General features: G+C 42.5%; 1 protein-coding gene across 4 annotated transcripts in view; it reads right to left on the reverse strand.

The window, feature by feature from the left end:
* The window catches only part of LOC102939288 (pleckstrin homology domain interacting protein), a 309,900-nt gene extending 296,186 nt beyond the window's left edge, over nt 1-13,714 (reverse strand). For 3 of the 4 annotated variants that reach the window (XM_037894360.2, XM_037894359.2, XM_043542555.1), the window contains exons 1-4: nt 6,839-13,714; nt 6,687-6,745; nt 6,565-6,594; nt 6,385-6,444 (exon numbers count right to left, since the gene is read on the reverse strand). In XM_037894360.2, coding sequence (XP_037750288.1) covers nt 6,385-6,444; nt 6,565-6,594; nt 6,687-6,745; nt 6,839-6,881 — 192 coding nt within the window. In that variant the 5' untranslated portion in view covers nt 6,882-13,714. Of the gene's footprint in view, nt 1-5,777; nt 6,232-6,384; nt 6,445-6,564; nt 6,595-6,686; nt 6,746-6,838 lie in introns of those variants that run through there. The other variant, XM_037894361.2, reaches the window with a different exon arrangement.
* Between the last annotated feature and the right edge of the window lie 12,397 nt (nt 13,715-26,111).

Consider the following 26,111-nt stretch of genomic DNA (forward strand, 5'->3'; position numbering starts at 1 on the left):
TAAGTATACCCAGACCATCCCTGATCAATGTTTGTCTAACCGGTTCTTAAAATCTCCAGTGACAGGGATTTCACAACCGCCCAAGGTAACTTATTCCAGTGCTTAACTCTTCTTAAAAGTTAGATAGTTTTTCCTAATATCTAACCTAAAATTTCCACTGCTGCAAATTAAGCCAATTATTTAAGATACCCAAATAAATTTAATTCGCTTCATCCACAATTATAAAATTTTGATATACATTTTCTTATTCAAACATTTTGGAATTTTAAAATGTTTAAAGTTAATTAAGTCCTGGTAAGAAATACTAGATAGATTATCTTGGAAACTAAAGTCTATTTATTCAAAGTCCTAACAATGCTCCTTAATCATGACCAGAAGGAAACAGGAGCAAAAGGGTAGTTTACTTTCCATGGACATTAAGCATTTATATAGCAACAAAGAGGTGTTAGGAGCTTTAACTGTTGTTGTCATTAAATGGGAAATATCCTTGTCCTAAATTTACTCTAAATTAAATAACAGTCTGTAACTCTCTGACACCCCCAGCTAAAGTGACTGTATGGGAGTGATTTGTATGATGTGAACACCTGTCTAGCAGAACTAAACTGAGGCCATCTAAATTCACGTACACTGAACAGCAGCTCCAGACGGTTATGATTTTTAGTCTCACTATCAATAAGAGATATCTGAACCAGTGACCTATTACCAATCCCCTACACCTTTCAGAACCACTTTCAAAACTTTATAGAGACTTCAAAGAACTATTAATGATAACTTTATAATATTTCCTAGACAACATTTATCTGGGATGCAACAAACTATATTTTCTTTTGTTCTTCTAGATTCATTTCTCTGAAAATTTCATTTTTGTCCACTTTACACCATGCAGACACCTGTACAGTGCTAGACTTCCTGAACGAGCCACTATCATCTCAGCCATTTATTAAGGGGTAAATTGTTATTAAACAATAATTGCAATATTGTCCAGAGGCCCCAGTAAGCACTGGGACAAACTCCATCGTGCTAGGTGTTGTACAAACACAAATCAAATACGGTGTCGCGATAGATCGTAAATTGCACTAATGCCCTAACCCACCCCATGAAGACAAGACACATGTTAACTTGATGCAATGTGAGAAGTCCCTTTGAAGTGAGATTATATACAGTGTGTAAAGTTAAGCACATGGGGTAAATCTTTGCAGACCCAGTGCCTAAGAAGGTTATTCTATGGGCCTTAAGGTGTACATCTCCCCATTTTCGCTTTGAAAACAAGGGCAATACAGATAATACTGAGGACAGAAAGACTGTTAGTAAGGCACAAGAGTCCCAGCTACATTACTGCATCCTCTCCCAAAGCTGGTGTGGACCCCACAATGTCACTGCTGATTTGGGGAAAGGAAGTCAGATATCTAAGAAAGCAGCTGAAAGGGAGAGAACAATTGCCTGAATGTCTCAAAGATGAGATGAGGAGGTAGGTACTAGATTCTGATCCGCAGCAGTGGCACAGCTCCCTTTCTGTCTCCTTCCTATGACATCTTGTAAGCTGCATATAGGAATCTTTAACACCCTTCTGATAGCTAGTCTCCCCATGAGTCCAAACTTGCCTTAAACAGCTTCCTCACGGCACTCTTAGAGGGTGAAGAGAGCAAGCTGCAACATCTATGATCTTGTAATCAGCCTTCAACCAAGAGTTCTGTCCCTGCCCCACATAAAGACAGACTCTAACAGAAATAGGCTTTAAAGTCTAACTGTAGAACACAATATATTCAAAAAAACCTGATATTTACATAGCAACGACATGCTCATGTCACAGACTGAACACAGCTCCACACACACCAGTTTGCAGCAGAAGGTTCCCTATCTGCTAAGAGCGGGTGACAGTCTTGCTTTCTCCTTTGCCAAGAGGAGACCTACAGAATAGCAGGAGGCGGCAAGAGAGAAGGAAGTATCCCTTCAACTACAGGGGACCAAAATCACGTCTTGGAACCATGTAGCTAGCTACCATGGCTGAGCAGCTAGCTACACATACAAACAAAATAAGAAACAATGTCCTTTTGCTCCTTATCAAGTGCATTCTTTGGGGAACTGGCAGCGCATCTTACCGAGAGCTGTTTCTGTTCTTTTCACCAGAATATCCGAGTCTTCCAATAGAAAATGGAAGTGAAGACAGAGAACATAAATATTAACCAAAAGTGAGCTATGAACTTTAATAAACATGTCTTGATGTTTTTCTCCTGAAAAACTATTTCTCTCTTCCTTAGTGTTTGTACAGCAAATGGCATGATGGACCCAACTGCTCATTTAAAGCTTATGTGCTTTTGTGTACTTCCATGATACAAATAAAGTTATAACATTAATATTAGGAAAGTCAGTTTGACACTTGGAAGGAAGCGACTCTCAAGCAAGGAACACTCACGTAGCTTAGGCCACAAATAGGTGGTTTTTTGAAAAGATAGCATTATAGGAAAATATCTGTTTGAATTATAAAAAAGGAACACAGGTTGAGTTTTTTGAATTTATATATTCTCCTATAGCGTTGAAAACCCAAACAGCACAATGTTAGTTTATCAGAAACAGACAAATGTAGTTTCACTGTTCGAGCAAACAATAAATAAAAAGCACAAATGGTGACCAGTACATTAAATTTTGTAACTTGTTTGAATAATCTTAAATTTTAGCAATAAAATATGTAATATTTTAAGATTATGATTTTATTTTAATAAAATTAAGAATTAACAAAGAATCATATTCTCCAAGAAAAGTTTTTAATAAATCCAAGTATCTGATAAAACTCAAACCAGAACACCTAATGCATTAAGATGCTATAATATTCTTGTTTAGATAGGTAAATCTGCACTAACTTTTAACAATTACAAATCCACATAAATCAACGTTTAAAGTCAAATTCCATGAAGTACTGCGTAACCTCAATTACCTTTGATTTCTGGAGTCACTAATTTATCATATTTTTGAAACTTTGGGTTCCTATTTAGCTTCTTTCAACTCCTGCCTTTACTGACTTCAGTGGGAGCCGAGGGTATTCAGGTAAGACACGAACTGGCAGATGCCAAAGGATGCCAACAACAGCATTTGCATCAGTAACCTTTTCAGGGCTCAGATTTCAGACTTTTAAGAACCAAAACTAAAAGAAAGACACCTGAGCTGACATTACAGATGGACGTCCAATCTAAATATTTATATTAAAGGTATTTTAGGAGTTAAGCAAGCAAAGAAAGCATCCCAAACAACAAATCAAAAGATTTTTAAAAAATCTTAAATGGAACTGTAAGTTCAGTAAATCCTTTTTTTTCTTTTTTTTTTTTAAATACTTCCATGCTGATACTCAATGCCACGTTTCAGAAACAAACAGGATCAAGCAATACAGTTAAGGCATACCTTCCTTAATTAAAGCAAGAGCGTAAGAAAAAAATGCCACAAACAATTAGTTGTCTGTATTTTCCTTTCTCCTCCCCCCATTACTTTAAAGCAAAAGAAAATCATGCAAATACTTATCAAAAATGTAAGAGGGCACTGTAAGGAATGTACAGGTGGGAGAGACAAGTAGTAGCATTTCTCCATATCCATGGAAGTCCTGCACACATTTGGGATTTCATGGATTTTGGAGAACCATATTCCACTCCTCCTCAACCTCCCCAATGAAAAACTGCATATTATATACTATAAAATAATAATGCTGAGTTGGTATTTATTTATTCTCATCTCCCTTTGCAGGAACCCTCTGCACTCCAACAGCAAGATGTCCCTGATGCCTGTGAATCAGGGGCTGTACCCTGCCCCTATATATTCCTCAGTACGTCTCTACAGTGGCAATTCTACAATGGCCCTACTAATGCTAGCTCCTTTATCAATTCTGCTAGTCCTTTCCATTCTTTTCTGTTGTCACATCTTTTAGGATGTCCTCTTATCCCCTCCATAACCCCATACCTATCCCTCTAGCCTGCCACCTCAGAACCAGCATTTCAAAACCTATATACTGTGATGAACTCAGTTTAAAATATTGTGTGTCTCATAATTTCCTTGTTACATTTTTCTCAACGTGTTTTAAAAAACATTATGGACGATTAGGAAAAGCTTATACACATAAGTATGAGAATATATTTAATAAGTTGAACAGCAAAAGCTCCTTCATGACCACTAACAACATTTAACACAAACTACTGACCAATATACCATAGATCACTGGTTCCCAAACTTTAACAGCCCGCGAACCCCTTTCGCTAAATTGTGAAATCTCGTGAACCGCCTCCTAAAAATGAGTATTTCCAGGGATTTAAGTTTAAATTTCCTCCACACTCCGCAGGGCTCCTGCTGCTGGACCCTGTTGACCGCCCCAGTCAACTTAGCTCCACTGAGCTCAGGCTGCAGGTTCTGCTGACTGCCGGGGCTCGGGCTGCCAGCCCCAACTGCCCAGCCCTGCTCTCCCTCGGGCTTGGCTGCCAGCCCCGCGCGGAGCACTGGGGTTCGGGCTGCCGGCTTCCCTGCTCACAAGGACAGGGCTCGGACTGCCAGCCCCAACTGCCCTGCCCCGCTCTCCCTGGGGCTCGGGCTGTCTGCCCTGCAACTGGGTCCCACCTGTTGCCTCCAATGCCCAGGGGTCCTCTGACCGCCATTAGAGAAATTTTTCTGGCAAACCCCCTGTAACGTTCTGCAAACCCCTCAAGGGTACGCGAACCCCAGTTTGGGAACCACTGCCATATATGCTCTGAAGAAACTCACTAATTCAATATTGTTCCAGCTACCACAAACATCCATCAAATCTATGTGCTAAAAATCATTATGAAATTTAAGTTGAAATAACTTGTAATTGCTAGCTACAAACAACAAGTAACTGCAGTTTCTAAATAAATTGTTTACAGTTTCCTTAAAAGCAAAATATCCTGGTTGCTGGTCCACATTAGTTAAATGGCTAACAGTTTCAGTTTAAAACCTTGAAAAGAGGCATAAGAGGAACATTATCTGTTTGTTTTACATTTACTAGGCACATGTGAACAGCAAAAATGTTTTTTAAACATTATAAATCTGCAGCTTGACAGCATTTTTTAAACGCTTCACTCTGTCCCAGGGTGAGTTTTTATAAATAAAACCTGCAAAGACTTATTCTCTTCAAATTATTCTACCACAAGCATCAATGAGATATTATGGAAATGCTCAACATTATGACCATAGCCCCACTCAAATCAACAGTATTATTCTTGTACGTAAAGTTAACCATGAGCAACATAAGTCTCAGAAGGACTGGGACCTACAGCTAGTCTAATCAATTTACAGGTTTGACAGGACAATGTTGCTTTCTGAATGACAATATTATGAGAACACATAGGGCAAAGTTTTCCTCTCAGGTTGTCTAGAAATGTAGACCCATATTAAAACAACTATTACTGGATAAACTGCTAATGCAGGCAAGGCTTAGGCCTTTTGGCTACTGTTTCATGAAAACCTACAGATCATGACATGTTGCAAAAAATGCTTGAGCCCATCCACAATAGCAGCTTAGCACCAATGCACCTACACTTGAGCTGTATTACAGCTATTAACTTTTCTACTGTAGATGCACTATCAGAGTGAAAGCAACTTACAGGGAGAGCAGAGTATAAAAAAATCTGATCTATCCTATGAATCTGGCAACACAATGTTGCCCTATAAACAATATAAATGCTCCTAAGCCCACATTCTGTTGCACAAGTTGCATGGAGTCAAGAGATAGAGCAGACACCTGTCAATGAAGTTGCCATACCAGGAAGGAAAAGGAGTCAACATACCATTCTGAGAGTCTCACACACAGCCAGGCCAGTACTGAAAGCAAACTTAAGCTTTCTGAACTCGGGGTATTGCTCCGGCCAATCAGCCAGCTGGCGACCACCCTCCTTCCCCACCACATGTGTGTGCCACAGGTGAGGCTGTGGGGTGATATTCGGAAGTTGTGGAATTGTGATGCAGCAGCTCTGAGCCTTTGTGTGAGAGAAGCAGGATTGCACAGAATACAGCGCCCCCGTCTCCTGCCGGCCTGGCTGGCTCCGGCAGGCTCTCTCCGCTCGCTCCTCCCCTCACTGCCTCCTGCTCTCCCTGCACAACATCCATGACGTACCTTTATTTCTAGCACAGTGACTCTGGGGCTCTCCCATTAGGACAATTGTTGTTATTTACCCTCACACCCGGACCCCCGCAGCGGGGGGCTTGCCCCGGGGCAGCCGCCTCCCCTCCCCCTCTCCCCGTCACTGACGGGGGGGGGGTCAAAGCTCCCTGAAGTTTTTTTTCCCCCTTTTTTTTTTAAGTTGTAAAAAAAAATTTTTTGCGGGAAATTCAATTTTTATTGGGCTGCTCGGAAAGTTTCCCCGCCGCCTCGCGCCGGCCGGCCGCTCGGCTCACCAGGTTCTCGTAGCTCCGCGGATGCTCCTTGCCTGTCCAGTCCGTGCGCTTGGGCAGCAGCTAGGGAAGAAAAAGCACCTTTCAGTCACTCACGGCCGCCCCCTCCCCGAAAAGCCCCCGGCGCCCGGGCCGGGGAGAGGCCGCAGGCGGGGCGACCGCGGGGCGTGCGGCGCCGCTTACCTCCTTCTCCGCCACTTCTCGGATCAGGACCTGCAGCAACAACAAAAGGGGGAACGGCTGTGAGTGCGCCGCGAACACCCCGCCCTGCCCGGCCCCCCAGGCCCCGGCGGCGCCATCCCTACCTGAGCCGCTTGCTGGCAGGGTCCGTCCTCCAGAAAGCGGGCGATGAGGAAGTAGAGCTCTGCGGGGGGAGGGAGAGAGAGACGGTGAGCGGCGGGCTGGGCACCAGCCATTCCGGCTCCGCGGCGCCCAGCAGCCGGAGCCCTCCACTTACCCGCTCGCAGCTCCGCGCTGTGCCTGCCGCCGTCCCCGGACATGGCGAGCGGCGCTCGGGCCGCGCTCCCCGGCGGCGGCGGGGCCCTGCGAACGCGTCCGCCCGCCCGGTAGCTGTCACTGTTCGCTCGGCAGGAAGAGTCTCGGCTCCACCATTCAACCCGCGGCCGGGAGGAGGAGGAGGAGGAAACAACAACTCGCAGGCAGCAGCAGCCCGCCGCCAACGCCGCCGCCGCTGCTGCCGCCACCGCCGAAGCACCGCAAGCGAGCGCGATCCCTCCGCCCGGGGAAAGAGTCCCTGCCCCCTCCTCCTCGTCCTCCCTCGGCCCCTCGCGCCGAGCGCGCGCGCGCCCCCTGCCCCGACACCCGCTCCCCAGCGGCCTGCCCCGCGGCCCCCGCCGCTGACACGCCCAGAGAGGCGGGAGCGCGGCACAGGTACGAGCAGGCCGGCCGCCCGGCCGGCCGAGAAGATGTCGGAGCGGCAGAGGCAGGGTGGGCGGGGAGCTTGGCTGAAAGGCGCTTTCTCTGTGAGGGCTGGGAGGAGAGGAGGCCGCAGCGGAGGGATACGACGTACGCGGGGGGAGGGGGCGGCGGCGGCGGCTCGCAGCGGGCTGGGCTGGAAGTTACCAGTGTCAGGGTAGTCGGCAAATGAAGCGAAAATGCCCCGCGGGAGCCCTGGGCGAGGCGGGCGCGGCAGCCCCCGCGGGGCCACGGACTGCCGGGCGACGCTGCCCCAGCACGCTCCCTGGGGCGAAGGCTGCGGATTTCGCGTCTGTCTGTAAGTTGCAGCGCCCGGCGCGCCGGGGTGTATGTCCCAGGGGCGTATGTGCCAGCCCGGCGTGACCCGGTGCAACGTCCTGCTCGGGGCTGGCTCGTCTTGCTTTTTGGGAAACAATAATGCCCCGGTTTGTAAAAGCTGAGCAAAGCGCTCTGCATCCTTCGTTGGTACCGCCTCGCTGGGAGCCGGGGGAAAGGATCTTAAAAAGTGCTTTGCTCGTAGACCTGGCTTTTTTTTACTTAATGCGCATTGTAGTCGTTATTCCTGCTGCTGGCGCATCATAGACCCTGAATCAGTGAATCTTCAGGCTTCTAGGAATATTTGCAAGAGGAGGAGGAATGCCGTGAACATGAGGACATGCGAAAGATGGTGATACTTGCAACCTATGGCTGAACTGGAGGTAATTTATGGGTGGATCAATAACATGCGAAGGTTCTTGAAAGACTGTTATACAGTAGCAAGCGTGATTTGCGATTAAATAATTTAAATTGTGTATTTATCTTGCATTAACTTTAAGTAATGATTATATGTTAGAGCAGAAGATTTGTTTATTGTTACTTACTGCTTATAGTCGGGCACAAAAACAAAGCTAATATTCGGCCGTGGTCAAACTGACCTCTAATAAATACTGTGTTTTCTACCAGATTTAAATAAATGATAAATAATGATCGGTCTTTATGATCTGTCATGTATCTATGCTTTTCAGATCGAGTTTGGGCCTTGTAAAAATTAACAGAGTTGTAGAAAATGAAAATGAAATTCAGCAGCAATGGATGTAAACAAGGAAAATTGTCATTTCTAAGTAAACACAATGATTAATGTTACCCCTCAGAAAGCACATCTTGAATTAAAAGAATGTAAAAATTAGACAGGAAAAAAGTCTTCTGTAATCAGAGAATTTGGAGCTTTCAACTGCTGTAAGCTTTTAAACATTTCAAATTAAACCATATTTCTGTGAAACTGACCCAAGGGGCTTTAGAGGTGGAGTTTTATATATAAGTCTCCAAGGCCCACAAGCTCAGCCTTTGGAAGACTAGAATCTTGCCTAGGCCCTGCTGCTTTGTGCTTAATGTGGTGAGAAGGCTTGTTGCAACCACCCTTTCTTTAGCTTTAGTATATAAATATCTGTATGAGAGAGGAAGTTAATATGTCACATTCTCTGTGAATATAAATAAAAATACTTAAACAGGCAACTGAACATCTATTCTACTTATTATTATTGCGTATGTTGGTTTATCATGTCCTAAGTACTAAAATTGTAACCTGTGTATTACTGTAAAGTATAATGATGAAGTAAGCTAATAATTCTTTATATATTTACTTCTCTAAGTATTGAAAATAAAGGTATTGTAACAGGGCTGATCAGTTTTTCTGTAACTCCGGTCATCTAATGTTTTCTTCCAAATATCTGTATCTCCCTTTTACCATTTTCCTAGGACAGTAACTGGCCTACCTTTTAACCTCTGTCTCTTAATCAACGCTTCAAATAAGTGTCATGATGGTGTAATCACACTTACTACTAAATAAATATTATTTTTAATTATTTGAGTTTTCTTTTTTAGAAATGCAAAGTATCTATTGTAATTCTAATGGTAAGTGATGTTAACAGCAAAGGATTACATGAGTAATGAGATTAACATTTTCTGATTATTCTATGATGTCTGTATATACTGAAGTATACCTTGTGTATGATATTGCTGTACCTATATGTCAGGTATCTTAATACTTGAATTCTGAGGGAGTTTTTGATGATATTGGAAGGAAAACTGTGTTCCTCTTTTTGACAACTTATGTAATAAATTTTCTGATGCAGTTCAGAGAACCAAAATTTTCTTACTGCTATTATCAAAATTCCAAGGATTCAATCTGATAAACACGAGATCCATTTGTGCTATTGCATTTTAAAATTCTTATTGCAGATGCAGTAAGATAAAATGCAGGGGGGGTTAGTTGGGTTTTCTTTTTGTTTTTTTTACACATGTAAATCACATGTCATGAGAAGATTTGGAATTATTTCTGTTTACTGATGCATGTTGGAATGAGTTTTAAGAAATCTGCTGTGGTAATAAACATTCCATTAACTTATTTTCAAGGATAATTTTGCAGTGCATTCTCCTTAAACTCAGAGATTTTTTTTTGTTTTCTATAGAGGAAAAAAATCCTTATCTCTGAATTTTCACACTGTGGCTTACCTGCAAAATAAAAAGGACTACTTCAGAGTATGTTCTTGTCAACTTACATTATCCTTAAGCAAAAAATATTTTAGTTCTGCTATGTCACTGAGATTCTGTGCTGCTCTGGGTTTTTTTTCTGTTTTGAGGTCTGGATTATTGCCTTTTCAGTTTGAGATTGTTATTAAAGTAAAAAAACTCTCAATTTGATTACTTTAACATGATTTGTAATGTGATGGACTTAAACACATCAAAGCTTATTATACCCACATACTATATCTTTTTGAAGATGTAAACTGTACCTTGTAGTACCCATTTTTCTCGTTCTTTTTTTTTAAATGAATTACTGTTTTCATCAAGGAAATAGTTGTTTAAAAGCAGGAGTAAAGTTTATATATGTTGCAATTAACAAAATTATAGTGTAAAATCCATACATCAGTTATGCTCTGAGCCCTTGAGCCTCAATTTTTGTGTCCAACTTCACACACTAGTGTAACTTTCAAAGGTTGGAAGCAAAACACTTTCTGAAAATTACATCCTCATAATGTGGGTACCCAAACTCACTAGTCACTTTGAAAATATTGGCATATTTTAGGACATCTTGTTCACATGTCTGCATTTTTTTACGTATGTCTTTATGTGATGCAATTTCTGTATGAGTTTTAGTTATATTGATGGAGCGGAGTTTGTTTTTACTCCCCTTCGTGCTTCATAGCTGTATTAACTCTCATTCAGGTTTAACTTAATTTCCTGCTTTTGACAGTTGCATTATCAAACGTTTTGGTGGCTGTAGTTTATTATATTTTTGTATCAATGTGATTTCTATTTTTGTGACATCTAATCCGCAGCCTTATTTTTCTGTGATAAACATTTCCTTATGAATGAGGTTCATAAATTAACAAATGACACATGAAATTGTCTAATTAAATTTTTTTTATAGAAGAATTCTTTTAAGCACCAAACTCTGCTTGCTGGGAGACATTAACTTAAGTCTTAAGCTTCCTAGATTTGTCTTTTTTTATCAGAAGCTTCATTCATTAAATTTCTTTTTCCTGAAATAACCCATTATCTTATTTATTGTATTTTAACCATTTGAAAGAGTGAAATGTGGGTATGTGTTTTTTTACAACATTAGTTTGAATAAATTCTAACTGACAAATGTTGTTTTAACAATCTATAAAGTGATAAAATAATTTCATGTCAAAGTGCTAAAAGCCATTTGTTCACACTTTAGGTCATTAATCAGTTATTTTTGCACTCTCTAAATTAGTAACTTAGTTGCCCATTCAGGTATACATTTGTTCTCCAAGTTCCTGGCAAGTATGTGTTATGCCAATATCAGATTTTAAAAATACTTAACTATTTGAACACCTATTTATGTGCTCCATTTATATTCCTTTAATCATTCTACTCTCTCCACCACATGCCTTTTTCTTCCCATTCATAGCAACACTTGTTATAGTGAAGCATTCTATCACATCTTTCACTCTCTCTCCTCTCCCCTGCTGGTAGGAGTTAGCTCCTGCAGCTGGAGGCTTGCAGTACACAAACCACCAACAATACTGCCTAAAACTAGTTTAATAAACACAATATATAATGGGCTGAGTTTTGACAAATTTATTTCTACACGTTCTCTGTTATCTCAGAGTAAAGTGAAGTCTAGAGCGATGAAAACTGATTAACTTGTAAAAATATAAAAAATAAAATGCATCACTAGTCAACCCATTATATCGTATGTATACGATGAGTTGCAAAGTTTTAGGTTTGAATCAAATTCAGCCAATCACTTGGGGGACCTTCTTCATCTTTAGATTTACACATATAAATTGTACCTATTACATTTTTGGCTTCACTATTAAATCTTTGCTTATATTCTCATTCATATAATTTTTCTTGACTAGGAAAGTTTAAGACTTGGAGCTATTTAATTCCCTCAGAATAAAGGACTAATACTGTTTTATTTAAGCTTTGTCTGTGATTCATGTAATTTGTCCCCATCAGTTTCATAAATGTTCTTCAGTTTAGTTTACTGGATCAGCTTGACAGTAAGACTTTGTATGCTGAATACATTCCCTAATTGTCCAAATAAATTTAAGCAAAAAATTTAACTGCTATGCTTTATTGGTTGCTGCTGCATTGTTCTTTGCAGACAAGCTTGGATATCTGCCATACTCAATTTCATGTCCATTTAATGCCACCAGGGTTACTTTACAATGTAATACAAATTTGTAAATTTTAACCATTTAAAGGTTTTTTTAATAGCATTGTTCTGATAACTTATGTACGCCATATACTCTAGGCAGAGCTACTGTGTAATGAGAATTGTACCAGAAGAAAACCTGTTACTATATTGCTCTATAAGAGGAGTTACTTTTTTTAAATGATTGCTTCTAGAAACCTTTTCTAAAGTATGTTCTGTTACAACTTCAAGTAAGAAAGTGACCCTTTTAGTGTAATATGTTTCTGCAAGTTTTGGTGAGTGAAAAAAGATCTCAAACTAACATTTAATAAAAATAATATTTTAACACTCTAAAGTGGCAATTTTTTACTTGAAAGTTGATAGTTACTTGAAGATCAATGCCAAATTTAAATAGAACACAACATTTTAATATAGTATATTTATGCAGTTGTAATGATTACTTATCCAACCTGTTCTCCAAGCTCAAGTCCAGACTTGCATGTAATTAAGTTCAAGGGGCATTCCTGACTTTACATTTTACATTTGAGATTTACAATAACAATACTAACCCTTTAAAAAAACGCAGCTTTTTTTAAAAATACAACTTTAGGATCGTTTGTTTCACTTTAGTGTTCTCAGACACTAGCGTAACTTTTTCTAGTCCCTTTTATCTCTAAAGTGCTTTCGAACAGTTACCCAAATGTCTACATAAGGATCATTTTAATCATTATTCATATGCAACTACCTCAGGGTTGAAACAATTGTCAATCAGCACACATTACCAGTACTGCCAACTCCAAATGTTAAATCATGATCAGGCCCCAAAAAGTCATGAGATTTTGTAAAATTTGGGGTTCTTTATTCGCATTCATGTTTGAACCTTTAGCTTACATTTAGGTTACATTTTCAGGATTTTATCCACAAACATGAAGGCTAGAAGTTGGTTGGTTGTTTTTTTGGGTTTTTTATTTTTAATGAAAGCTGAGATCTGCACAATCACTTGTCTTCCAGAAATTGGGCTATAAGCAAGACATTGCATAAATCAGCAATACAGCTACATAACAAATACAAGTCAAAGAGAAATTAACTTTTCAAAATACAAGGAGATTTTACCCAAATTGAAATTTGTACAAGACAGCGAGAGTGACATCCTTACTCTTATAAAAGGGCTGTGGAATTGTGGGAGTCTTATTAATCAAATACTCCAAAACCTTAATTTTATGTCTCAAATGAAAGATGGGCTCCCAAGCACCACAGTCACCACTAGCAGAATTCTGGAGTATTTGTTTAGTACAACAGAGAGAAGAGACCAGCTTAATGAATACCAACAATATTTTGTACAATATCAGATGTTCCTCATTCAAATACTGACCAGGCCTGACTCAATTTATTATGCAAGATGCACCAGAAGAAAGAGCATGAGGCACTATGCCTGTAGGAAATATTTATTGTTCATTGCCAACACTGCAGAGGACTACTTCGATCTAAGTGATAGAAGTAGTCCTGATCGATATTTAAGTGATAGATATCGACTAGTGATATTCAGACTGAGGTTTGGGAGCTGCAAGTGGCTCTTTAATGTGTCTCCTGCTGCTCTTTGCAGCACATGATATTAAAACACTGTGATTTAATTATTAACTAATCTAAGCTATTAACCAATCAGGATGCTTTTACTATGTTATTAACCAATTATAGAATACTTGGACAGTTATTTTGCTGTGAGAATATTATGTATAGAAATAAAACAGTAAATGAAACAATAAATTCACACTGGTGGCTTTTTTGGGTAATTTTGATTGCTGATTTGGCTCCTGAACCACTGAGGTCTGAGTATCACTGATCTAAATAGTTGATTGTTACGACTTTTTAAAAAATGACTGAATACTTATTTCATAGTAGGTTAACAGAACCTAATTTTTAAGACAAAAGTATTGTGTCCCTTTTATATTAAAATGTATGGGTCTTATCTGCCAAATACATCAGCAGTAGAGCTGGTCAGAAAATGGTGAAAGTTTTTCATGAAAAATATCAACATTTTGACTAGCTTTTATTGCTAACAATCCTTACTGATGTGCGATTTGTGAACATAGAGTTCAAGAAAAACTAAAAACCAGCTGGATACCCAAGAGGGCCAATATTTCTACTCTCAGAACACAGGACTAGCTGTTCTGCCTTTACTGAGAGGAGGTAGGTGCACCTGCTCGGAAAAACAATGCAAGTCTTGCCTGCAGACTTACTTTACTCTTTTAATTTGTGCTCCAAGTTGACTAAATGTGGAACATAGACCATTTGGCAATTGCATTTTGTCTTTTAAGTATGATTAAGTGAGGTGCGGGGGAGATGCAGGGGAGGAGAGAGAAAAAGGCAGAAAAGCAGCTAAAGGCAAAGATAAGCCAGACCACTGCCAAAGCAAACGCAGAACAAGGTAAACTTCCATTTTAAAGGGCTTTGCAAATAGCCCCCAAATTCATGGAGAAGAATAACAACTGTCAAAAGACTTCTGGTAAGTATCTGAGCCTTGGAACGTTTCATCCATACCAAAGTTATCGATACCTTTTGGTATAAGAGGGTTTCCAACTGAAGTTCTAAAATTTATATTTCTGGCTGTTGGGAATGAAATATCTTCAATCAGATAATTAACCCTATGGGCCAGATTTGTAAAGATATTTAGGTGCTTTGTGTGAAATCAATGAGTTAGGTGCCTAGCTGCTTTTTTTGTAAATTCCATTAGGCAACTAACATACATTAAAAATCTGGCCCAATGTTGTTACCTATTTCAAATTCCTGTTTAGTACTAACAGTCAGATTGCAGCAGCCATTCCAGTCTCAGCAGAGCATTGTTTATTTATAGCCATACCCCTCTTCCTCTCTGGTTAAAAAGCACACCAAGAGAAAGGCATAGCACTCTCTGAGGAATCAGATAGTGGGAAGGCTTTCATACATCTTGTCAGGCTCTCCACGCAGTCTAGAAAGTATGTCCTTAGTTCAAACTCAGCTTTATCCTGCTCATCTTTATCCCCTGAAAGTGTTACGATGATGATACAGGAGGATCAAAAAGTCAGAGGCACAGAAATTTTTCTTATTGTTTGTTCCTTTTGTGGAATAGAGGGAGTTCTCCACCTCCTGTGGAGAAATCTGATCATTGAGCCTTGACAAACCTTTTCCATTTTTTTTTAAACCAGTATTTAAAAAAAGTGGTGGACATTCTAAAAATTGGAAGTATTCAGCTGACTAAGTAAGCCCAGACAAAAGTACTTCAATCAAGTTCTAAAGGGGACCTTATTACAGCATCTTACCCCTCTGCTGATGGGTGTGGCTCCTGTCTCAGTTTTCTCTTCTTACTGGTATGTTAATATAATTTAGCCCTGTGATGAATCCAACAAAGTGCTTTCATTCTGGGGTAACAGGAGACCTAAGGAAAACTCAAAGTTCAAATTAAAATTCCAGAACTACCTCAGTCTATCCTGGGGTTATGGTCCTTCCAAGAGGGTCTGCCAGTCTAAACTAATTTTGGTAAGCAAATCCAAAAGAACAAAAGCTTAACAAAATTTCAAAATTTCACCTCTTGGTGTAAGATTCACCACTGGTGGTCCTGAAAGTCTTTTAACTAAAAGAAAGGTTACTTAACTTCAGTAACTAGTTCAAGATGTTGTCCATATATATTCCATTCTTGGTGTGCACGCTCCCTATGCACAACAGATTGGATTCTTTTGAACAGCAGTGTTTGTTGGGCCATGCAGGCATGCTGAGTGTCCTCATCCTCCTGTACCAAGGACATAAAGGGTGAAACAGGCCCAGCTGCTGCCATTCAGTTCCTTTCCAAGCACAGAATCCAGCTGTTATATATAGGACTCCATGGTAGCAGAGAGGGGGTGTCATGAAATATATATGGACAACATCTCAAAGACCTGCAGTTTAAGGTAAGTAACTTTTCTTTCTTCGAGTGCTTGTCCATATACATTTATTTCATTCTACTCTTGACTTTTGGTGACTCGCAAGTAGTAACCTAAATTAAGGAGGGGAATGCTAAGAGTCTACTTAAAGACTGCAGTGCCGCTCTGCTAAAGCAGCAGTGGATATTGATGATTCCACTAGAGAAAAAGGCTTAGTAAATGTGTGGACTGAACCCCAAGTAACTGCCCTGCAGATGCCTGAAATTGGTATGCTTTGCAAGGAAACTGAAGAAACTGTCTGGGCCCTAGTGGAGGGAGCCCTGATATGAGCTGGGGGATCTGAACTATCTAGCTCATAACAATCCCTAATACATCTGACATCCATTTGGGTAGTCTGATTCACTCAGCAAATGATACAAGTAGTCCTGGAGAAACTCTAAAATTTTGGATCTTGACAAATAAAGGAATACAATCCTGCAAACATCTACAGAGTGCTGCCTGTTGTATTAATTTAGATGTAATATATGGGACCATGGTGTTAACCCGGTGACTGTCCAACATTAAACAGTGTTAAACAGGGTTAGTGTTGGTATACAGAGACGTCAGCCTGCTTAGTACCATGGCACAAACACTATTAAAAATCCTTTTAACCTTTTATTAAAATGATACAGAGAAGAAGGAAAAACAATTAAAGCATTTGAAATGTAAAGTATTAAGTAAGGCTTTCCTTTTAACATTTTTTGTTCTCTTTCCCCCTTTAGCTGGAGAGTGTTTTAGAAGGAAAAACTACCCTTTTGTGAGTCTCTTAGATGGTATTAAAAGATGGGAATAAGTGTCCTTTTTCTTTGGTATTAGGGAATAATTGGAATAAAAACCTTTTCCCACAACCTACAGAGGAGCCTCTTCTATGGCTCAGAGAGAACAGAAGTGATTCCGTCTTTTCGTGCAGCAGTCATGACAGGGATTGGCATAGTCTGACCTGTAGAGAATAAGACTCTCCAAAATCCAGAAACTGAAATTATTAGGTTCCATGACACAGAATACATCCCTCAGCCCCATATTTGGCCACAAAGAAAGTACTAGCAGCCAGACAATCTAAAGTTTAGATTATGTGACAAGCATAAACAGCCTCTAAAAACAGTACTAATCCTATTGTTCAAGAAATGGAGCAGTCTCTTGCTAGATCTATTTACAATTATCAAGAATGCAACAAATCCTTGGTTTTGTTCCAAAGCAAAGATTGTTATGAATTGAATCACAGATGCATTCTTGTTAGACTGAAGCAAATATGATTTTTAAGGCTTTTCCACTGGTGGTCAGAAACATAGGTGCCAACTCCATGGGTGCTCCAGACCTGGAGCATCCATGGAAAAAAATTAGTGGGTGCTTAGCACCACCAGCAGCCAGCTCCCTCCTACCTCCCAGCGCCTCCTACCCGCTGCGATCAACTGTTCCAAGATGTGCAAGTGCTGGGGGCAAAGGGGAGGAGTGGGGACGGGACACGGCTTCGGGGAGGGGGATCAGGGCAGGGGCGCGGGAGGAGGTCAAGGGTGCAGGCTCCAGGCGGCGCTTACCTCAGGCAGCTCCCAGAAACAGCGGCATGCCTCCTTCCAGCTCCTATGTGGAGGTGCAGCCAGGCAGCTCTGCACGCTGCCCCGTCCTCAGGCGCCGCCTCCGCAGCTCCTGGAAGCAGCAGCATGTCCCCCCTTCAGCCTATGTGGAGGCGTGGCGCCAGCCAGGCAGCTCTGTGTACTGCCTCATCCACAGGTGTCACCCCTGCAGCTCCCATTGGCCACAGTTCCCAGCCAATGGGAGCTGTGGAGGTGGCACTTGGAACAGGGACAGTGTGCAGAGGCCCCTGGCTGACCCTAAGCATAGGAGCCGGGGGGAGACATGCTTCTGCTTCCAGGAGCCACGCAAGACCCCAGCCCCGCTCCCCACTGGGAGCTTGAGAGCCAGATTAAAAGGTCTAACGGGCCAGATACGGCCTGTAGTTTGCCCACCCCTGGTTTACATGTTACCCTCTCCATTTGACATTTAGCTCCTATGGTCATCTTAGGAGGGCAGTTCAGTAGGCTTAAGTGGAACACCTTAGTCTACTTTCCTGGCGGTGTACTTCACATACATTTCCACATGTGAGAATATGCAGGGGCTCCTGTCAAAGATGAAAGGTTACTTGCCAGTAAATGTCATTCTTTTTAATGGATTATCCCTACACTTTCACCCTAATTTCTTCTGAATTCTTCTTCTCCTCTAGTTCTGAGGTTTAGCAGATGGAACTGAGGCAGTTGGGTCCATATAACCCTTTTATGGGTTTATCTCCAAATACTCCGTGCTGAGAAACTGTACACTCAATATCCAAATAACTATATTTACTAGCCAGTTCATTTTCAATGTTCGGGTCATAATTAAGGCTATGTTTTAGTCATGGACAGATCATGGGCAGTAAACAAAAATTCACAGCCCGTGACCTGTCCGTCACTTGTACTATATACCCCTAACTAAAACTCGGGCTGTGAGGCCACGTGTGCTGGGAGGGCAGGCCCAGGACCCTGCTGGTTTGGGGGAGAGTTGGCAGTGCTGGTAGGCTCCCTATCCAACTCCAAGTGTCCCTGCAGCTCCTAGGGGGAAGGGAAGGCCAGGAGGGCTCTCCGCGCTGCCCCTGCCATGAGCTCCAGCTCCGCAGCTCCCCTTGGCTGGGAACTGCAGCCAAGGGGAGCTGTGAGGGTAGTGCCTGCAAGTGGGGGCAGTGCACAGAGGCCCTTGGTCCCTCCATCTAGGAGCTGCAGGGACATGCTGGCCGCTTCCAGGGAACCCCCCCGCCCCAGGTAAGCACCACCCCACACCCCAACCCTGAGTCCCCTCCCACACCTAAGCTGCCCCAGAAGTCACGGCATCCATGCCTTCCATGATAGACATGCAGCCTTAGTCATAATCAATTTATTTGATTTTTATTTACTTTAAACTATTGTTAAATCCATAATTGGAGGTTATACAACAGTGATCCCTAAACTGTGCAGTGCACCCCTTTAGGAGAGCATGGAGGAATGTTTGGGAGGGCGTGTGGCAGGGCCCGGGCCAGTTCCCCCTCCACCTCCAGCTCTGCTCTGGCCCCACCTCCAGCTGCGGTCCCAGCTGCTACTACAGCTCTTGGCCCCAGCCCCACCCCCAGCTGCAGCCCTGGCCCTAGCCTTGGCCCCTGGCCCAGCTGCCAACCCTGACTGTGGCTCCGCTCCCAGCTGCAGCCCCTGCCTTGGGCCCTGGCTCCAGCCCGGCCACAGCTCCAGCCCTGGTCCCCTTACACGTGTCTGTGCCCTCCTGGGAACCACAGCCCGCTCCTGATCACAGCTCCCAGGGCAGTGTGAAAAGTTTGGGGACCACTGTTATGGAAGGTAATGTCATATTTCAGAAAAATACTTCCTCCAAAACAAAAATTAAAAGAAGTTTCAGTATTAAGAATGGAGTTACAAAAATCATATTTCAGCACTGTCTTCTGTATTATGGAGGACAGGGTATGGAAAGAGTAGTTATACAAACACCTTAACAGTTAAGTTCATAGTAATTTAACCAACATTAAAAGCATCCCTCAAAACCTCAGGGGCCTCTCTTATGGATACACAAATACAGAAAATTCTCAAATTAAGGGATGATGTTTTATCATCAGAACTATCTATAAATTTCTAAACTTCCTAAAATGAGACAAAATAAAAAGTTGTCTGTGAATATGAAAGAACACCTTGATAGACCACATAGTGTATACATATCAAAAATCAGATCTCGGTTCCAACTTTAAAGCAGTATTTCAGCTAAAATAGCACATCTGAAAGAGGCGTGTTTCCTAAGAGTCCAAATCCACTGATGTAGCCAGGTCTTCAAAACAGAATTGGTCAGCAGAAACACTTAGTGTCTGAAAATCCAGAAAAAACTTTTCTTACAAGTTGGTCCTTTATCTTAACAGAATATAAAATTGCTTCTTGATTCTCCTCTGGGAAAGCATCCTTAGTTGTATGCTCCTCAGGATAGGGTCACAGCTCCATGTGTAATATTAACAGGGATGAATAAAACTTGTGGAATTTGACATTTTAAGTCCCTTGAACTGTATTTTCAGGTTTCAGTAAAACTGTTTTCAGTTCGCAAACCAATGCCCCTTCTCCCCATTTTATAATTTTAAGCCATCTTTCCCACTGATTCTGTGATTTTTTTAAATGTAATCAAACTAAAGCTGAGCCTGGTTATATTAGGGATACAAGACCCCTCCTAACCCAAAAAGACCTAAACTCTCACAAGTGTATTCATGTATTTTATTTTTCCAATATGAAGTCTCTTTCCACTTCTCCTGGTGTTTCACTTCTCTCTACCTCTCCCTATTAGACTTTCTCTGCACAGCTGCCAAAGAAGCAAACCCAATAGCGTCTGTCAGATTTTCAAATCTGTGACACTTGAGTGCAAAGTTCAGGAAAACAAGTTTGTCCATCCTCAGTTTTCACTGTTGTAACGCAAGGGCGTAAGTCTTCCACCAGCTGTCCCAGTAATGTTTTGGTCTTGCCAGTCCAGGAGAAATGTTTGGGAACTGTTGCTGCCATCATTAGAAGAGTTGAGCATCCAGAGTTGCCCTTTGCTCCCACAGGCAATAAGGAACAGGTGAGAAGTAACAGCACAAGAAGTGAGATGCGATTAGGGAAAACTCAAGGAAGCTAGCTTACTTTTGCTGTACAAGAGGGACTGTTCCCTCCTACTTCCCCAAAATGAGCCTCATTTTGAAATTAGTTATCTCCCCCCTTTTCCGTTTCACAATATTGCCAGGCCCCTAACCTAATGAGGATTTAAGAAATAATAAATTTGGGGTTCTTTTGGCTTTTGAGTCATTAGGATTCACATTTTCAAGCTTTTCTCCATAGCATGAGCACTAGAATTTTTTTCAAATGAAAGCTGAGATTCTCATGTAAACGCAAGACTACAGGAACCAAGATTTAAGACTACTACCAAATATCACTGAAGTTGGCAACATAGGTTTTGACACAATGTTAGAAACTGCTGGTTTATTTTTGAGAAGGGACTAACTTGGTAAAGCAAAAGATGGAAGAGCAATGGAAAAAGGAAGGTTGGGGCAATTAGCCCTGCTGAAAGAATTAAAAAAATCTTGCGTAACTGCAGAACCAACAAGACACTTAGAACCATATGTGGTCTGATTCAAAGCTAATGTCTTGCTATTCACTTACCTCCCCTCCAAATAGATTTCAGTCTGTCATGGAAATGTTATAGATCACTTTGATCTCTTCAACAAAAGACATTTAAATCTACTAGCACTATCATCCATTCGTCTCTCACTGAGATGGCCATCTTGCTCAATAATTAGCTTACTACATGTGAAGAATTTTATGTTCCTGTTTCATGAATTTTTACTTTTGTATTTAAGGGCAGAACCACTTTAAGGATATACTTTAATTTCTATTGTATATATTATGAACTTCAACACTCAGCTTTTAGTATGTTGCACTTACTAGTTTTTGTGAAACACATTTCACCCGCTCCAAATGTCTGTTTTTTCACTTGTTACTTCTTTAAAATTGTATTTAGTCTTTCTAGCCTAAATCCAGTCAATTAGACCTTCATTTTCCTTTTCATTATTGAAATCCTGTATCTACTGCAATTATGGCATCAACCTGTGGACTTTTAAACTTGAAAAAAAACAAATACAGTAATATGTGAAATATCGTACTTCATTTATTTGTAAGGCCAGGAGGAACCATTAGTTCATCTTATCTGGCCTCCTGCATATCATCGACCAAAGATTTCACTCACTCACCTCTACTGAACTCAGTAACTTGTGAGTGACTAAAGCATATCTTCCAGAACGGCATCCGTTCTTGATTTGAAGACATCAAAGAGTGGAGAATCCACCACTTTCCTTGGTAGTTTGTTCAAATGGTTAACCACGCTCACTGTTTAAAAAAATTGTGCCTTATTTCTAATTTGACTTTGGCTTCAGCTTGTAGCCATTGGTTCTTGTTATGGCTTTCTCCTCTAGACTGAAGAGCTCTTTAGCGCTCAGTATTTTTCTCCCCATGAAGAGGAGAGTCAAGTCACCTGTTGATCTTTTTGACAAGCGAATCAGATAGAGCTCTTCAAGTCCCTCCCTGTAAGACTTTCACATAAGGTTTGTGGCTATTTTCTGAGCAGCGAACAGCAGAGGGGCTAACAGAGGGAGTTTGTCTGGGAGTTCGCCTGGGGAGAGCCCACTGAGGCTTACATCTTGCCGGCTTCACTGAGTAGTTACTACAACTCCTGAGGAAGCTCGTAGAAGGAAGGTAATATGGATGGGGAGTGTTCAGCTGTTGTGACCTGCACAGGATGTGCCATGTTTATCTTTCTTCCACACGACAGGAGCGACTTTGTCTGTACAAAGTGCAAGCTGGTCTCCATATTCGAAGAGAAAACTGAAGGTCTGGAGCAACAGCTATCGACCCTGTGTTGCATAAGAGAAACTGAAGATTTCCTGGACAGACGTCAGGATATGCTTCTACAGACACAACGTTCTGAAGATTCAGAGCAGGCCGCACTGCGGGGACAGGAGGACAGTGAAGAAATTTGGCAGCATGTGACCTCCAGAAGAAGAAAGAGGAGCGTCCATGTATCAACAACGCAGATACAGGTAAGTAACCGTTTTCATGTTCTCTCCACAGGTACCCATGCGGAGAGTGGACTAGATGATACATCTGAGGGAAGGGAACAGAAGGAGACTCCGCCGATTGGAAGGCAAGAGATGCACTGTCCTAGGGTTGGGGGTTCCACGACCACTGCTCCCAAGAGAAGGAGGCAGGTGGTGGTGGTCGGGGACTCTCTCCTCAGGGGGACTGAGTCATCAATCTGCCGCCCTGACCGGGAAAACCGAGAAGTCTGCTGCTTGCCAGGAGCTAGGATTCACGATGTGACGGAGAGACTGCCGAGACTCATCAAGCCCTCGCTACCCCCTACTGCTTCTCCAGGTGGGCACCAATGATACTGCCAAGAATGACCTTGAGCGGATCACTGCAGACTACATGGCTCTGGGAAGAAGGATAAAGGAGTTTGAGGCGCAAGTGTCTTCTTGTCCATCCTTCCCGTGGAAGGAAAAGGCCTGGGTAGAGAACGTCGAAGCGTGGAAGTCAACGAATGGCTACGCAGGTGGTGTCGGAGAGAAGGCTTTGGATTCTTTGACCATGGGATGGTGTTCCAAGAAGGAGGAATGCTAGGCAGAGACGGGCTCCATCTATCGAAGAGAGGGAAGAGCATCTTCGCAAGCAAGCTGGCTAACCTAGTGAGGAGGGCTTTAAACTAGGTTCACCGGGGGAAAGAGACCAAAGCCCTGAGGTAAGTGGGGAAGTGGGATACTGGGAGGAAGCACGAGCAGGAGAGCACGAGAGGGAGGGCTCCTGCCTCATACTGAGAAAGAGGGATGATCAGCGAGTTATCTCAAATGCCTATACACAAATGCAAGAAGCCTGGGAAACAAGAAGGGAGAACTGGAAGTCCTGGCACAGTCAAGGAATTATGATGTGATTGGAATAACAGAGACTTGGTGGGATAACTCACATGACTGGAGTACTGTCATGGATGGATATAAACTGTTCAGGAAGGACAGGCAGGGCAGAAAAGGTGGGGGAGTTGCACTGTATGTAAGAGCAGTATGACTGCTCAGATCTCCGGTATGAAACTGCAGAAAAACCTGAGAGTCTCTGGATTAAGTTTAGAAGTGTGAGCAACATGGGTGATGTCGTGGTGGGAGTCTGCTATAGACAACAGGATCAGGGGGATGAGGTGGACGAGGCTTTCTTCTGGCAACTAACGGAAGTTACTAGATCGCAGGCCCTGGTTCTCATGGGAGACTTCAATCACCCTGATATCTGCTGGGAGAGCAATACAGCGGTGCACAGACAATCCAGGAAGTTTTTGGAAAGTGTAGGGGACAATTTCCTCGTGCAAGTGCTGGAGGAACCATCTAGGGGCAGAGCTCTTCTTGACCTGCTGCTCACAAACCAGGAAGAATTAGTAGGGGAAGCAAAAGTGGATGGGAACCTGGGAGACAGTGACCATGAGATGGTCGAGTTCAGGATCCTGACACAGGAAAGAATGGAGAGCAGCAGAATACAGACCCTGGACTTCAGAAAAGCAGACTTTGACTCCCTCAGGGAACTGATGGGCAGGATCCCCTGGGAGAATAACACGAGGGGGAAAGGAGTCCAGGAGAGCTGGCTGTATTTTAAAGACTCCTTATTGAGGTTACAGGGACAAACCATCCCAAAGTGTAGAAAGAATAGTAAATATGGCAGGTGACCAGCTTGGCTTCACAGCGAAATCCTTGCTGATCTTAAACACAAAAAAGAAGCTTACAAGAAGTGGAAGATTGGACAAATGACCAGAGGACCAGAGAAGAGTATAAAAATATTGCTCGGGCATGCAGGAGTGAAATCAGGAAGGCCAAATCACACCTGGAGTTGCAGCTAGCAAGAGATGTTAAGAGTAACAAGAAGGGTTTCTTCAGGTATGTTGGCAACAAGAAGAAAGTCAAGGAAAGTGTGGGTCCCTTACTGAATGAGGGAGACAACCTAGTGACAGAGTATGTGGAAAAAGCTAATGTACTCAATGCTTTTTTTGCCTCTGTCTTCACGAACAAGATCAGCTCCCAGACTACTGCACTAGGCAGCACAGCATGGTGAGGAGGTGACCAGCCCTCTGTGGAGAAAGAAGTGGTTCGGGACTATTTAGAAAAGCTGGACGAGCACAAGTCCACGGGGCCAGATGCGCTGCATCCGAGAGTGCTAAAGGAGTTGGCGGATGTGATTGCAGAGCTATTGGCCATTATCTTTGAAAACTCATGGTGATTGGGGGAAGTCCCAGATGACTGGAAAAAGGGGAGGAGGAGGATCCTGGGAACTACAGGCCAGTCAGCCTCACCTCAGTCCCTGGAAAAATCATGTAGCAGGTCCTCAAGGAGTCAATTCTGAAGCACTTAGAAGAGAGGAAAGTGATCAGGAACAGTCAGCATGGATTCACCAAGGGAAAGTCATGCCTGACTAATCTAATTGCCTTCTATGACAAGATAACTGGCTCTGTGGATCAGGGGAAAGCAGTGGATGTGTAATTCCTTGACTTTAGCAAAGCTTTTCACACCGTCTCCCACAGTATTCTTGCCAGCAAGTTAAAGAAGTATGGGCTGGATGAATGGACTATAAGGTGGATAGGAAGTTGGCAAGATTGTCGGGCTCAACGGTTAGTGATCAATGGCTCCATGTCTAGTTGGCAGCCGGTATCAGGTGGAGTGCCCCAAGGGTCGGTCTTCGGGCCCGTTTTGTTCAGTATCTTCATAAATGATCTGGAGGATGGTGTGGATTGCACCCTCAGCAAGTTTGCAGATGACACTAAACTGGGAGGAGAGGTAGATACGCTGGAGGATAGGGATAGGATACAGAGGGACCTAGACAAATTAGAGGATTGGGCCTAAAGAAATCTGATGAGGTTCAACAAGGACAAGTGCAGAGTCCTGCACTTCGGACGGAAGAATCCCATGCACCGCTACAGACTAGGGACCGAATGGCTCGGCAGCAGTTCTGCAGAAAAGGACCTAGGGGTTACAGTGGACGAGAAGCTGGATATGAGTCAACAGTGTGCCCTTGTTGCCAACAAGGCCAATGGCATTTTGGGATGTATAAGTAGGGGCATTGCCAGCAGACTGAGGGACGTGATCGTTCCCCTCTGTTCGACATTGGTGAGGCCTCATCTGGAGTACTATGTCCAGTTTTGGGCCCCACACTACAAGAAGGATGTGGAAAAACTGGAAAGAGTCCAGCAGAGGGCAACAAAAATGATTAGGGGACTGGAACACATGACTTATGAGGAAAGGCTGAGGGAACTGGGATTGTTTAGTCTGCGGAAGAGAAGAATGAGGGGGGATTTGATAGCTGCTTTCAACTACCTGAAAGGGGGTTCCAAAGAGGATGGATCTAGACTGTTCTCAGTGGTAGCGGATGACAGAACAAGGAGTAATGGTCTCAAGTTGCAGTGGGGGAGATTTAGGTTGGATATTAGGAAAAACTTTTTCACTAGGAGGGTGGTGAAACACTGGAATGCATTACCTAGGGAGGTGGTGGAATATCCTTCCTTAGATATTTTTAAGGTCAGGCTTGATTTAGTTGGAGATTGGTCCTGCTTTGAGCAGGGGGTTGGACTAGATGACCTCCTGAAGTCCCTTCCAACCTGATATTCTATGATTCTGC

This window comes from Chelonia mydas, chromosome 3 (genome assembly GCF_015237465.2).
Source record: "Chelonia mydas isolate rCheMyd1 chromosome 3, rCheMyd1.pri.v2, whole genome shotgun sequence".
NCBI lineage: Eukaryota > Metazoa > Chordata > Testudines > Cheloniidae > Chelonia > Chelonia mydas.